The sequence below is a fragment of the Mustelus asterias genome, chromosome X, assembly GCF_964213995.1.
Source record: "Mustelus asterias chromosome X, sMusAst1.hap1.1, whole genome shotgun sequence".
Taxonomy (NCBI): domain Eukaryota; kingdom Metazoa; phylum Chordata; class Chondrichthyes; order Carcharhiniformes; family Triakidae; genus Mustelus; species Mustelus asterias.
The window spans coordinates 8,549,463-8,564,675 of NC_135834.1; the positions used below are offsets into that span (position 1 = coordinate 8,549,463).

General features: G+C 49.0%; 1 protein-coding gene across 1 annotated transcript in view; it reads right to left on the reverse strand.

Moving 5' to 3' along the window:
- The window catches only part of LOC144481904 (SWI/SNF-related matrix-associated actin-dependent regulator of chromatin subfamily D member 1), a 59,718-nt gene extending 47,857 nt beyond the window's left edge, over nucleotides 1-11,861 (reverse strand). The window contains exon 1 of the mRNA XM_078201070.1: nucleotides 11,679-11,861. Within this exon, the coding sequence (XP_078057196.1) occupies nucleotides 11,679-11,834 (156 nt within the window). The 5' untranslated portion in view covers nucleotides 11,835-11,861. The remainder of the gene's footprint in view (nucleotides 1-11,678) is intronic.
- Between the last annotated feature and the right edge of the window lie 3,352 nt (nucleotides 11,862-15,213).

A 15,213-nucleotide genomic window follows, 5' to 3' on the forward strand; every position in this document is an offset into this window, starting at 1 on the left:
ACTCCCTCGGGGTTGCGCTGATGCCATCAGCTGAGATTGTGCACCTCAATTTCCTGCCGGGCATTGATTCGTGAAGAAGGCCAACTTTCACAAAAACAGAGCACGCCCGGCCACTGACTGGCACAAGGAATCAAAGCTGGAAAAACACGCAGAAGGGAATTTGGGGAGAGATCATTTCATTGGCCAGGTGGACACCAGTGTCTAGATGCAGAATCGTACTGTAACCTGTACTGGAGCAGGAGGAGAATGCATTTGGGACCAACCTGCCTCTGCCAGCATCCAGAACTGCTACTTTGACAAAAGACAATCACACACACGAACAAAATCGTTAAAAGAAAATAAAGACAATGCTTTCCCATCGCAGCGGCAATTTTATCATTAATACAAACGTCCCAGGGAAAGGATTCGGGCTCAAAAACAGAAACTGCTGGAAAATCTCAGCAGGTCTGACAGTATCTGTGGGGAGAGAATAGAGTAAGAGTTTTAACAACACCAGGTTAAAGTTCAACAGGCTTATTTGGTAGCAAATACCATTAGCTTTCGGAGCGCTGCTCCTTCGTCAGATGGAGTGGAAATGTGCTCTCAAACAGGGAGCAGAGACACAGAAATCAAGTTACAGAATACTGATTAGAATGCAAATCTCTACAGCCAGCCAGGTCTTAAAGATACAGACAATGTGGTTCTGCACATGAGGACGGCTTAAACAGGGATGTTGGATTTATGTCACATTGTCAGTAACCCCCACAGCTTGCCTCCTGGACTTGCAGGCTATCCTGTCTGGAGACAATACACATCTCTTTAACCTGTGCTTAATGCTCCCTCCACCCACATTATCTGTACCTTTAAGACCTGGCTGGCTGTAGGGATTCGCATTCTAATCAGTATTCTGTAACTTGATTTCTGTGTCTCTGTGCACTGTTTGAGAGCACATTTCCACTCCATCTGACAAAGGAGCAGCGCTCCGAAAGCTTATGGTATTTGCTACCAAATAAACCTGTTGGACTTTAACCTGGTGTTGTTAAAACTCTTACTGTGTTCGCCCCAGTCCAACGCCGGCATCTCCACATCGGGAGAGAATAGAGCCAGCGTTTGGATGAACTTTTGTCACATCGAGCTCTGACGAAGGGTCATCCAGTCTCGAAACATTGGCTCTATTCTCTCCCCACAGATGCTATCAGACCTGCTGAGATTTTCCAGCAGTTTCTGTTCTTGTTTCAGATTCCAGGATCCGCAGTACTTTGCTTTTATCAAAGGATCTGGGCTAATTGGGACCTCAGCGAGATGGCAGTATGTAATGAAATGCTGCACATATCAATCAAATACAATCCAGTAGCTAAACCCGATATTTCAATAATATCACACCTCTGTAATGAGCAGATCAGCACACATAAGTCACACCAGACTGCACAAATAAAATGCCCCCACTAAAACAAAGTAGAGTTAAACTCAGCGTCAGCTATCAAGGAAACACTGATAAAGGGATGCAGAGCTCTTCAGGGTTAATGGAAGGTGAGATATAGTTATACATTCCACAATCTAAGTGTTTCACGTTGTTCTCCCATTCCCATTATTTTCCAGGGATTGGCATTGAATAAAATAACGAACTGGGTTTTGGGCAGATTTTTGCTTCCAACACACTGCTACCTCTCTCCAGCTCCGAAGAGCCATACATTTTCAAAACGTTCTTTGTGCGGCACAGTGGTTAGCACTGCTGCCTCACAACGCCAGGGACCCGGGTTCAATTCCAGCCTCGGGTCACTGTCTGAGTGGAGTCTGCACGTTCTCCCCGTGTCTGCGTGGGTTTCCTCCGGGTGCTCCGGTTTCCTCCGGGTGCTCCGGTTTCCTCCCACACTCCGAAGATGTGCAGGTTAGGTGGATTGGCCATGCTAAATTGCCCCTTAGTGTCCAAAGATGTGTAGGTTAGGTGGATTGGCCATGCTAAATTGTCCCTTAGTGTCCAAAGATGTGTGGGTTGGGTGGATTGGCCATGGCAAATTGCCCCTTAGTGTCCAAAGATGTGTAGGTTAGGTGGATTGGCCATGCTAAATTGTCCCTTAGTGTCCAAAGATGTGTGGGTTGGGTGGATTGGCCATGGCAAATTGCCCCTTAGTGTCCAAAGATGTGTAGGTTAGGTGGATTGGCCATGCTAAATTGTCCCTTAGTGTCCAAAGATGTGTGGGTTGGGTGGATTGGCCATGCTAAATTGTCCCTTAGTGTCCAAAGATGTGTGGGTTGGGTGGATTGGCCATGGCAAATTGCGGTGCGCAAATTGGCAGCCATGTTTCCGACATGAGAACAGTGACCACACTTTGCCTGCAAAGCATTCTGGAAGATTGAGAGAGAATTTGAGCATAAGGATAGGGATGTTTTGCTGCAATTGTATGGGGTGCTGGTGAGGCCACACCTGGAGCATTGTGTGCAGTTTTGGTGTCCTTATCTGAGGAAGGATGTCCTTGCTTTAGAGGGAGCGCAGCGAAGGTTTACCAGGCTGATTCCTGGGATGGCAGGTCTGTCATATGAGGAGAGACTGACTCGGTTAGGATTATATTCACTGGAGTTGAGAAGAGTGAGAGGGGATCTCATAGAAACTTATAAAATTCTAACAGGATTAGACAGGGTAGATTCAGAAAGAATGTTCCCAATGGTGGGGGAATCCAGAACTAGGGGTCATAGTTTGAGGATAAGGGGTAAACTTATAAAATTCTAACAGGGTTAGACAGGGTAGATTCAGAAAGAATGTTCCTGATGGTGGGGGGAGTCCAGAACTAGGGGTCATAGTTTGAGGATAAGGGGTAAATATTTTAGAACTGAGGTGAGGAGAAATTTCTTCACCCAGAGGGTGGTGAATGTGTGGAATTCACTCCCACAGAAAGTAGTTGAGGGCAAAACTCTGTCTATGATTTCAAGAAGAAATTAGATATCGCTCTTAGGGCTAAAGGGATCAGGATATTGAATTTGATGATCAGCCATGATCATAATGAATGGTGGAGAAGGGCCGAATGGCCTCCTCCTGCTTCGAGTTTCTATGTATGTTTCTACGCTGGGCGGCACTGTGCTTACCACTGCTGCCTCTCAGCGCCAGGGACCCGGGTTCGATTCCCAGCTTGGGCCATTGTCTGTGTGGAGTTTGCACATTCTCCCCGTGTCTTCGTGGGTTTCCTCCGGTTTGCTCCCACAGTCCAAAGGTGTGCGGGTTAGGTTGATTGGCCACGTTCAATTGCCCCTTAGTTCGGGGGACTAGATGGGGACAGGGCCTGGGTGGGATTATGGTTGGTGCAGACGCGATGAGTTGAATGACCTCCTTCTGCACTGTAGGAATCTATGATTCGATGAAAGGTGGCTCTATAAACACGCCTTTCTTTCATGTGAAGTCTTTTTTCTGCCTTTGCCATGGACACGGGAACACGTTGAGCTGCATTGATGCTGCCGTCGCGTGGTCCTGCTCACTGGCAGCTCAAAGTCTCCAGTCATAGGGAGTTTCAGGATGGAACGGGAATGGAGGGCAGTAGAGTTAATCAAAACAGGGAGTGGGTGCCTGAGAGTTCAAGTCCCACTCGAGACCCTGAGCACAAAGATCTGACCCGACAGTGCAGTGTAATAAAATGGGACTGCTGAACTGTTTGTTGAAGGAGTCTTCCATGAGTCTCTGTCTGCGTTCTCAGATGAGAATGTTGTCGCTGCACTATTTGGTGCCGGGACAACATTCCACACAAGTGCTGGACAACTGGGAAACACACCGGGGGTATCCTGGCCTTTGATCTAACAGCTGTAAAGACTCACATTCCAATCATTATTCAAGGAAATTGAGTTTGTGTCTTTGTGCCCTGTTTGTGATCAGAACTCCCATTCACCTGACGAAGGGGCAGCGCTCCGAAAGCTGGTGGCTTTTGCTACCAAATAAACCTGTTGGACTTTAACCTGGTTGTGAGACTTTTTACTTTGATCTAACCACAGGAAGTAGACTCCGAGTAAATGTGCTTCTCTCCATCCAAGGTAGAACGAGGCCATTCACAACCACGTCGTTGTGACTGACCCGAGATAAGTTCCTGAACATTCAAACGATGAACTCTCTCCTCCGCCTTCACCCCATTTCCATTTATTTTATTCCATATCATCCTTCTTTTTCACTTCTATTTTTTCACTTCTCCTTTCCAGCTCCCCACCTTTCAGGGCAACTGCCACATTCCCCAGGCAGTCCTTTAACAGTCTGTACCTCTGTTCTGCTATTCACACATTCTGATCACTGAATGGACACTCTTAGCACCTCTTCAGCCTTCTGTATCCTCATTTACATTCCCTTTGTCCCATGCCATCCCACCCCACTCCAATAGGATAAATCGCCGCTGATTTGCTTTGCTCTCAGTTCTGACGAAGGGTCATCCAGACTCGAAACGCTGGCTCGATTCTCTCTCCACAGATGCTGTCAGACCTGCTGAGATTGTCCAGCATTTTCTCTTTTTGTTCCTGATCACAAACCTGCTCCGACACCAAGGCTGCCGACTTCCACCTATCGACCCCAGCACCTGCCACAACATGTCTGCTGCTGAAACACTCATCCACATCTTCATTGCAGCGAAACTCAACTATAACACACTCCCAGGCTGCTCCTCTTGTCTTCCAACCTCCACAAACTTGCGCATCCAACCCAAGCGCCAGGTCCCATTCACCCAGCACCCACTGTGCTCAATGCCCCTCCCATTGCAGCCATTTTCAAATACTCCCCTTGTTTTCAAATCCCTCCACAGCCTTCTTTCCTGTCTGCATTCTCTAAGATGACATACCCCTCCAAGCTATTTACACGCCTCCATTCCGGCCTCCTGCACAACCCCGATTCTTACCACTCCCATCATTAGCAGCCATGCTGTCAGATAGCTCAGCCATAAACTCTCTTACTCACATCCTAAATCTCTCTGGCTGCAATGTGTTCCTTCAATCCTACCCCTTTAACCTTGCTTCAATCATCCTTGTGTTTTCACAACACAAAATATCTTAAGGTGGTTGACTACATTCAGAGGTCCTATCCCTGTAACCCTACATATTTACCCTGCTAATCCCCATGACACTATGGGGCAATTTAACATGGCTAATCCACCTAACCTACACATCTTTAGACACTAAGGGACAATTTAGCATGGCTAATCCACCTAACCTACACATCTTTGGACACTAAGGGGCAATTTAGCATGGCTAATCCACCTAACCTGCACATCTTTGGGCACTAAGGGACAATTTAACATGGCCAATCCACCTAACCTACACATCTTTGGACACTAAGGGGCAATTTAGCATGACCAATCCACCTAACCTGCACATCTTTGGATACTAAGGGGAAATTTAGCATGGCCAATCCACCTAACCAGCACGTCTTTCGGACTTTGGGAGGAAACTGGAGCGCCCAGAGGAAACCCACGCAGACACGGGGAGAACGTGCAGACTCCGCACATTCGAGGCACTGTATAAATGCAAGTTGTTGCTGCACAGGAGTTGGTGGATTGCTCCAATCCTGACCCTACAAAACACAAGTAAAAAGAAGTAGCACAGAAAAGGATAAAAAAAGGAAAGGGATAGCACTTCCGAAACTCCAGACATCACGACCCTGTGTGGGGTCTGTTTTGAAATCACTGTTGTAATGTAGGAAACACAGGAGCCAACTGGTGTACACAGCAAATTCCCACAAGCAGCAATGAAATAACGACCAGACAATCTGTGTTTAGTGCTGTTGGTGAAGGGTTGAATGTTGGCCGGAACAAGCCAGCTCGTTCAAATAGATTTGCGCATTTAGAAACATAGAAAAACTACAGGACAAAACAGGCCTTTCAGCCCCACAAGTTGTGCCGAACACATCCCTACCTTCTAGACCTACCTATAACCCTCCATCCTATTATGCTCCATGTACTCATCCAGGAGTCTCTTAAAAGACCCCATTGAGTTTGCCTCCACCACCACTGACGGCAGCCGATTCCACTCGCCCACCACCCTCTGTGTGAAAAATGTCCCCCTAACATTTCCCCTGTACCTACCCCCCAGCACCTTAAACCTGTGTCCTCGCGTAGCAGCTATTTCCACCCTGGGAAAAAGCCTCTGAGAGTCCACCCGATCTATGCCTCTCAACATCTTATATACCTCTATTAGGTCTCCTCTCATCCTACGTCTCTCCAAGGAGAAAAGACCGAGCTCCCTCAGCCTATCCTCATAAGGCATGCCACTCAATCCAGGCAACATCCTTGTAAATCTCCTCTGCACCCTTTCAATCATTTCCACATCCTTCCTGTAATGAGGCGACCAGAACTGAGCACAGTACTCCGAGTGGGGTCTGACGAGGGTCTTATAAAGCTGCATCATTATCTCCCGGACTCCTAAACTCAATCCCTCGATTGATAAAGGCCAGCACACCATACGCCTTCTTAACCACCTCCTCCACCTGCGGGGCCGATTTTAGAGTCCTATGGACCCGGACCCCAAGGTCCTTCTGATCCTCTACAGTACTAAGAGTCTTTCCCTTTATATTGTACTCCTTCATCCCATTTGACCTGCCAAAATGGACCACTACACATTTATCTGGGTTGAAGTCCATCTGCCACTTCTCCGCCAAGTCTTGCATTCTATCTATGTCCCTTTGTAACTTCTGACATCCCTCCAGACTATCCACAACCCCACCAACCTTCGTGTCGTCGGCAAACTTACCAACCCATCCCTCCACTTCCTCATCCAGGTCATTTATGAAAATGACAAACAGCAAGGGTCCCAGAACAGATCCCTGGGCACACCACTGGTGACCGACCTCCATTTAGAAAAAGACCCATCTATACCCACTCTCTGCCTCCTTTGGACAAGCCAGTTCTGGATCCACAGGGCAGCAGCCCCTTGGATCCCATGCCCTCTCACTTTTTCTAGAAGCCTTGCATGGGGGACCTTATCGAACGCCTTGCTAAAATCCATATAAACCACATCTACTGCTTTCCTTTCGTCAATGTGTTTAGTCACATTTTCGAAGAACTCCACCAGGCTCGTAAGGCACGATCTGCCTTTGACAAAGCCATGCTGAGTATTCTTGAGCATACTAAACCTCTCTAAATGCTCATAAATTTTGTCCCTCAGGATCTTCTCCATCAGCTTACCAACCACTGAGGTTAGACTCACCGGTCGGTAATTTCCTGGGCTATCCCTATTCCCCTTCTTGAAAATAGGAACCACATCCGCAATCCTCCAGCACCTCTCCCGTCTCCATCGATGACGCAAAGATCATCGCCAGAGGCTCTGCAATCTCTTCCCTCGCCTCCCACAGTAACCTGGGGTACATCCCATCCGGACCCGGCGACTTATCTATCTTGATGCCATCCAAAGATTCCAGCACAACCTCTTTGTTAAAGTCCACATACTCCATCTTTTCAGTCCACCGCAAGCCCGCAGTACATCCACCCAGGTCCTTCTCCTCTGTGAAAACTGAGGCAAAATACTCATTAAGCACCTCTGCCATTTCTACTGGTTCCGTACAGATTTTCCCGCCTTCACCTTTTATAGGCCCCATTCCATCTATGAGAAGATAGTTTAGTAGCCCGTGTGAAAGGTGGCACACTCTGACTGTGCGGCACTCCCTCAGTACAGCACTAGAGTGCCAGTCCGGATTACACAGTCAAATCTTTAGCGTGGGACTCAAACCTTCGACCTTCCAATTCGGGCAAGATGGGCACCACCTCAAAAGCGTACATCCAAAATGGCCCCAGCTCTGTCTCATCGCAATGTTTCGCTTCAGAAAAATGCTGGAAACACTCAGTGCCATTTTTAAAAAAAGTTTATTTATTAGGCTGACATTAACACTGCAATGAAATTACTGTGAAAATCCCCCAGTCGCCACACTCCTGTTCGGGTACATTGAGGGGCAATTTAGCACGGCCAATGCACCCTAACCAGCACGTCTCTCAGACTGTGGGAGGAAACCGGAGCACCCGGAGGAAACCCACACAGACACGGGGAGAACGTGCAAACTCCACACAGACAGTGACCCAAGCCGGGAATCGAATCCGGGTCCCTGGCGCTGGGAGGCAGCAGTGCTAACCACTGTGCCGCCCACATCTGTGGCGAGAAAGGGAATTGACATCTCAGGAAGGTGATCCCGTTAATTCTGTCCCTTCACAGATGCTGCCTGATGGCCCGAGTATTTGCAGCAGTTTCTCTTTGCCCTCCAGGTTGCCACCACCCGCAGTATTTTGCTTCTGTTCCTCTGCTTACCTGAGCTGGCATCTTCCTTCTCCTCCAGTCGGAACAAGGTGAAATTTGACCCTGACATTTCTTTCAATTGCCTCCACACCAGCGGCTCTGATCAAAGCTGAAATATAGTCCAAGCACACACAACCTCTTCTGCCGAATCTTCATTCCGGCCCGTTCTTGCACACTATGCCCACTTTGACTATCTCGGACATACAGTATGTAACCAGATTGCCACAGGAAATGGAAGTTATTTACTGAAGGAAATTCAAGGTTGAAACACCTCTATCATAGAATCCCTACAGTGCAGGAGGAGGCCACTCAGCCCATTGAGTCCGCACCGACCACAATCCCACCCAGGCTCTATCCCCTTATGCATTTACCCTAGCTAGTCCCCCGACACTAAGGGGCAATTTAGCATGGCCAAGCCACCTAACCTGCGCATCTTTGGACTGTGGGAGGAAACCGGAGCACCCGGAGGAAACCCACGCAGACATGGGGAGAAGGTGCAAACTCCACACAGACAGTGACCCAAGGCCAGGAATCGAACCCGGGTCCCTGGCGCTGTGAGGCAGCAGTGCTAACCACTCTGCCACCGTGCCGCCCTAAACTCAAAGCAACACTCATGGCATGGCTAATATCTCCTGATAGGAAAGACTTGCTGGCCCATCAAGCCTATCCCACCACCACATAATGGATGGAGCTGGACTCACATTCTGTTAGCTATTGGCAACACTCCCACCCAGAGTCAAAAGGCTTTGGGTTCAAGCCCCACTCCAGGACTATGGCACAATAGTCAAGGCTGACACTCCAGGTCGTACCGAGGGAGTGCCGCAGTGGAGAAGCACGGGTGAGATGTTTAAGCGAGGCCTTGCCAGTCCTCACAGGTGGATGCGGAAGACCCAGTGTTACTATTTTGAAGACAGCACGATTATAGGTGTGGTCCCTGCAGCCGAAGTGTAGGCAGGGACAGACAGCCCACCAGTCAGTCAAGAGGAGACAGGCAGGGAGTGCAGGCAACGCCTCAGCGCATCCAGGTCTCCAATCAGCATTCACATCAGCACCAGCGACATCGGTAGAAAGAGGGATGTGATCCTGTGGTCTGAACTTAGGGAGCTGGTTAAAAAATTAGCAAGCGGCACTTCAAAAGTAATCTCCAGATGGGGCGGAATGGTGGCACAGTGGTTAGCACTGCTGCCTCACAGCGTCAGGGACCCGGGTTAGATTCCCAGTTTGGGTCACTGTCTGTGTGGAGTCTGCACGTTCTCCCCGTGTCTGCGTGGGTTTCCTCCGGGTGCTCCGGTTTCCTCCCACAGTCCGAAAGACGTGCTGGTTAGGGTGCATTGGCCACGCTAAATTCTCCCTCAGTGTACCCGAACAGGAGTGTGGCGACTAGGGAATGTTCACAGTAACTTCATTGCGGTGTTAATGTAAGCCTACTTGTGACTGATAAATAAACTTTAAAAACTTTATTACTCCCTGTACCACACTCAGGTGAATACAGAGATCGGAGGGCAAGAGCAGATGAAATCGTGGCTGGAGAGATAGTACAGAAGGGAGGGCTTTAGATCAGTTTATTTGTCACAAGTAGGCTTACATTAACACTGCAATGAAGTTACTGTGAAAATCCCCTAGCCGCCACATTCCTGTTTGTGTACACCCAGTAAGAAGTTTAACAACACCAGGTTAAAGTCCAACAGGTTTATTTGGTAGCAAAAGCCACACAAGCTTTTGGAGCTCTAAGCCCCTTCTTCAGGTGAGTGGGAATTCTGTTCACAAACAGAGCATATAAAGACACAAACTCAATTTCAACGCCGGCATCTCCACATCATGGGTACACCCATGCAGACTCCGCACAGACAGTGACTCAATGCTGGAATTGAACCCGGGTCATAGAAATCATAGAATCCTACAGTGCGGAAGGAGATCATTCAGCCCATCGAGTCTGCACCAACCACAATCCCACCCAGGCCCTATCCCCATAACCCCATGCATTTACCTTAGCTAATCCCCCTGACACTAAGGGGCAATTTAGCATGGCCAATCCACCTAACCCGCACATCTTTGGAGTGTGGGAGGAAACCGGAGCACCCGGAGGAAACCCACGCAGACACGGGGAGAACGTGCAAACTCCACGCAGACAGTCACCCAAGGCAGGAATCGAACCCAGGTCCCTGGCGCTGTGAGGTAGCAGTGCTAAGCACTGTGGCACCGTGCCGCCCTTCACTCAGTCTGTGCCCAAGAACTGCATCGAGTTCATACCAGTCCATACCTGATCTTTACAGTAAACCCCTTTCACCACCTTTTAGCTTTGACAAAGGGTCATCTGGACTCGAAACATCAGCTCTTTCCTCTCCTCACAGATTCTGCCAGACCTGCTGAGATTTTCCAGCATTTTCTCTCTTGGCCCCTTTTCACCACCACCTGTCTGGCCTGGATTTCAACGATGAACAGAGAAAGTGCTGTAAACTGCCGGCAGGCTGGGTAATATTTGTGGAGAGATCTGAATTAACGGTTCAGTGAGCTTTTATCAGGAGCCCCTTCTCTGCTTCACTCTCCAAAGAACAAAGAAAATTACAGCACAGGAACAGGCCCTTCGGCCCTCCAGGCCTGCACCGACCATGCTGCCCGACTGAACTAAAACCCTTCCGGGGACCATATCCCTCCATTCCCATCCTATTCATGTATTTGTTCAGACGCCCCTTAAAACTCACTATCGTATCCGCTTCCACTACCTTCCCCGGCAGCGAGTTCCAGGCACCCACTACTCTCTCTGTAAAAAATCTGCCTCATACATCTGCTTTAAATCTTGCCCCTTAAACCTGTGCCCCCGAGTAATTGACTCTTCCACCCTGGGAAAAAGCTTCAGACCATCCAAAGCAGCAGCTTCAGACCATCCAAAAAAGCTCCAGACCATCCAAAAAAGCTCCAGACCATCCAAAAAAGCTCCAGACCACCCAAAAAAGCTCCAGACCATCCAAAAAAGCTCCAGACCACCCAAAAAAGCTCCAGACCACCCAAAAAAGCTCCAGACCACCCAAAAAAGCTCCAGACCATCCAAAAAAGCTCCAGACCACCCAAAAAAGCAAAAGTGCTCAGGACCTACATTGGTAAATTCAGAGCTGCTGCAGAACTGCTGGGTTTCAACATAGCTGGCTGTCTAAAATTTAAAAAATAGCAGTCATATCTGAAATAAAGCTGCAGAAACAGAGGGAGGGGGTTACAAAGACATCAGGGAGCATGCAGGGGGGAAGCAATGGGAGAGTGTGAGGCAGTGTAGGGTGGCCACAAACTGTCCCAACTGAAGCAACAAAGGAAGCGAGGCTCAGCTCAGCTGTCTGAAGGCCAGGCCTGTTATTAGGGACACACACAGAGAGCTGTGCCAAGGCCATGGGGCCTCCCTGGCTCTGGGGCCTAGGGTCAGGCCAGGCCTCCCCAGCCAGCTCCAAATCCCCCCACTCCCCCTTACTCACCGGGTAGCCCTGTCCGGGCATGGCCGAGCGGAACATGTTCTGCTGCTGCTGTCCCCCTGCGATCCTGCCCGCGGCCTGTCCCTGGCCAGGCCCCGGAGCAACCGCCATGGCCGCCGCCGCGCCCGGGCTCATTGTCTGAAACCCTCTCGCCGCCATCTTCCAGCACCGGAAGCCCACCACACTGCTTCCGGTCCGCCAGCCCGCAGCGCCACCCACAGTGCGGGAGGATAAACTGCAGACACAGCGACACCCAGAGTGCGGGAGGATAAACTGCAGACACAGCGACACCCAGAGTGCGGGAGGATAAACTGCAGACACAGCGCCACCCACAGTGCGGGAGGATAAACTGCAGACACAGCGCCACCCACAGTGCGGGAGGATAAACTGCAGACACAGCGCCACCCACAGTGCGGGAGGATGAACTGCAGACACAGCGCCACCCACAGTGCGGGAGGATAAACTGCAGACACAGCACCACCCACAGTGCGGGAGGATAAACTGCAGACGCAGCGACACTCAGTGCGGGAGGATAAACTGCAGACACAGCGCCACCCACAGAGCGGGAGGATAAACTGCAGACACAGCGACACCCACAGAGCGGGAGGATAAACTGCAGACACAGCGCCACCCACAGTGCGGGAGGATAAACTGCAGACACAGCACCACCCACAGTGCGGGAGGATAAACTGCAGACACAGCGCCACCCACAGTGCGGGAGGATAAACTGCAGACACAGCGCCACCCACAGTGCGGGAGGATAAACTGCAGACACAGCACCACCCACAGAGCGGGAGGATAAACTTCAGACGCAGCGCCACCCACAGAGCGGGAGGATAAACTGCAGACACAGCGACACTCAGTGCGGGAGGGATAAACTACAGACACAGCGCCACCCACAGAGCGGGAGGATAAACTGCAGACACAGCGACACCCACAGTGCGGGAGGATAAACTGCAGACACAGCGCCACCCACAGAGCGGGAGGATAAACTGCAGACACAGCGCCACCCACAGAGCGGGAGGATAAACTGCAGACACAGCGCCACCCACAGTGCGGGAGGATAAACTGCAGACACAGCGCCACCCACAGTGCGGGAGGATAAACTGCAGACACAGCGACACCCACAGTGCGGGAGGATAAACTGCAGACACAGCGCCACCCACAGTGCGGGAGGATAAACTGCAGACACAGCGCCACCCACAGTGTGGGAGGATAAACTGCAGACACAGCACCACCAACAGTGCGGGAGGATAAACTGCAGACACAGCGATACCCACAGAGCGGGAGGATAAACTGCAGACACAGCGATACCCACAGTGCGGGAGGATAAACTGCAGACACAGCGATACCCACAGAGCGGGAGGATAAACTGCAGACACAGCGATACCCACAGTGCGGGAGGATAAACTGCAGACACAGCGCCACCCACAGAGCGGGAGGATAAACTGCAGACACAGCGCCACCCACAGTGCGGGAGGATAAACTGCAGACACAGCGCCACCCAGAGGGCAGAGACCTTGAGCAAAGTGATCATGTTTCAAGGAGGTTGAATTGATAGGAATGTAGTGGCAGCTGGGGACAGTGTGGACAGGCGGATAGATTCTTTGTAACCAAAAGCAAGGTAGCTGGTTTGATGGCCAGAACTCTACCGCCTCGCCCGCCACGAAATTGGCACGGGTGAGGGTCCGGCAACGGGAATCATCATTGACCTCGGGCAGGAATTTCTGGTCTTGCCCAAGCGAGGCCATAAAATCCCACCCAATGAGTTTATCGAGTGCTTTCGGGACAGTCTCTAAGAGCAGCACCCGTTAGCACCAACCAGATAGAAGGCTATATTAGATCTGGTAATGAAAGGATTAACAATCACACAAGTTTAACAATCACAGAAGCTGCGATGAATAAAAGGGCTTCTTATAAAAGTCTTCACAGATAAGCACCAAGGTCATTAGTCTGAGAAAATGCATTAAGTAGAATACAGGGAGCGAGGGAAATGGAGAGATTTGATTTGATTTGATTTATTATTGTCACATGTATTGGGATACAGTGAAAAGTATTGTTTCTTGCGCACTATACAGACAAAGCATACCGTTCATAGAGAAGGCAAGGAGAGAGTGCAGAATGTAGTGTTACACTCATAGCTCGGGTGTAGAGAAATATCAGCTTAATATTTGATTTGATTTATTATTGTCACATGTATTGGGATACAGTGAAAAGTATTGTTTCTTGTGCGCTATACAGACAAAGCATACCGTTCATAGAGAAGGAAAGGAGAGGGTGCAGAATATAGTGTTACAGTCATAGCTCGGGTGTAGAGAAAGATCAGCTTAATATTTGATTTGATTTATTATTGTCACATGTATTGGGATGCAGTGAAAAGTATTGTTTCTTGTGCGCTGTACAGACAAAGCATACTGTTCATAGAGAAGGAAAGGAGAGAGTGCAGCATGTAGTGTTACAGTCATAGCTAGGGTGTAGAGAAAGATCAACTTAATGCGAGGTAGGTCCATTCAAAAGTCTGATGGCAGCTGGGAAGAAGCTGTTCTTGAGTCGGTTGGTACGTGACCTCAGACTTTTGTATCTTTTTCCCGATGGAAGAAGGTGGAAGAGAGAATGTCCGGGGTGCATGGGGTCCTTTATTATGCTGGCTGCTTTGCCAAGGCAGCGGGAAGTGTAGACAGAGTCAATGGATGGGAGGCTGGTTTGCGTGATGGATTGGGCTACATTCACAACCTTTTAAAAAGGAGAGGATATACAGACCCTGGCACAAGCTGGGACATTGATAACTTGGAAAGAATGATGAATTAAGTCTTTACGCCAATTGGATATTATAATTAAGCAAGTGTAAGGCGATTGTGACTGGTTTTAATATCAAAGTGACGTAACCTTAATCAATAACTCTGCTTGGATAGCGATAACTCCTGTACTGTGATTGGTATATGCTGATTACATGTAATCGAATTTGAAACTATAATTGCTTGCGTATTTCGGAATTCTGCCCTCTGGCTAGTTACAGACTGAGACCTGTGACTCTCCAGGGTCTGATCTATATAGCTTGATCATTACAGCTGTTTAAGAGAACTCCGTGACTTGGTCTGGACACTAGAAGGGTAAAGTTGTGATCAATTAAAAGGCTGATATCAAAGTCCTCAACAGATAATGTGCAAAGAGACATTATTTATGAATGACCTCAAAATGAAGGTGCCTCTAGGTAGCAGTAATCATAACATGATTGAATTGTACGTTCAGTTTGAGGGAGAGAGGAGTAGATGATTGAATTTCATATTCACTTTGAGGGAGAGAGGAGTGGATCTAAGACTAGTGTTTTATACTTAAATAAGGGTGATTAATAGATTATTAAGGAGGGAGAAATTAGAGTATGAGAGAAAGGGAGCTAGAAATATAAAACAGATACTACGAGTGTCCGTGGTTATTTAAAAAGGAAAGATGTAAGTGAAGTGAATGTTGGTCCTTTAGTGAGTGAGAATGGGGAATTAATATTGGAAAAGAAGGAAACGGCAGATTAATTGAACAGTTA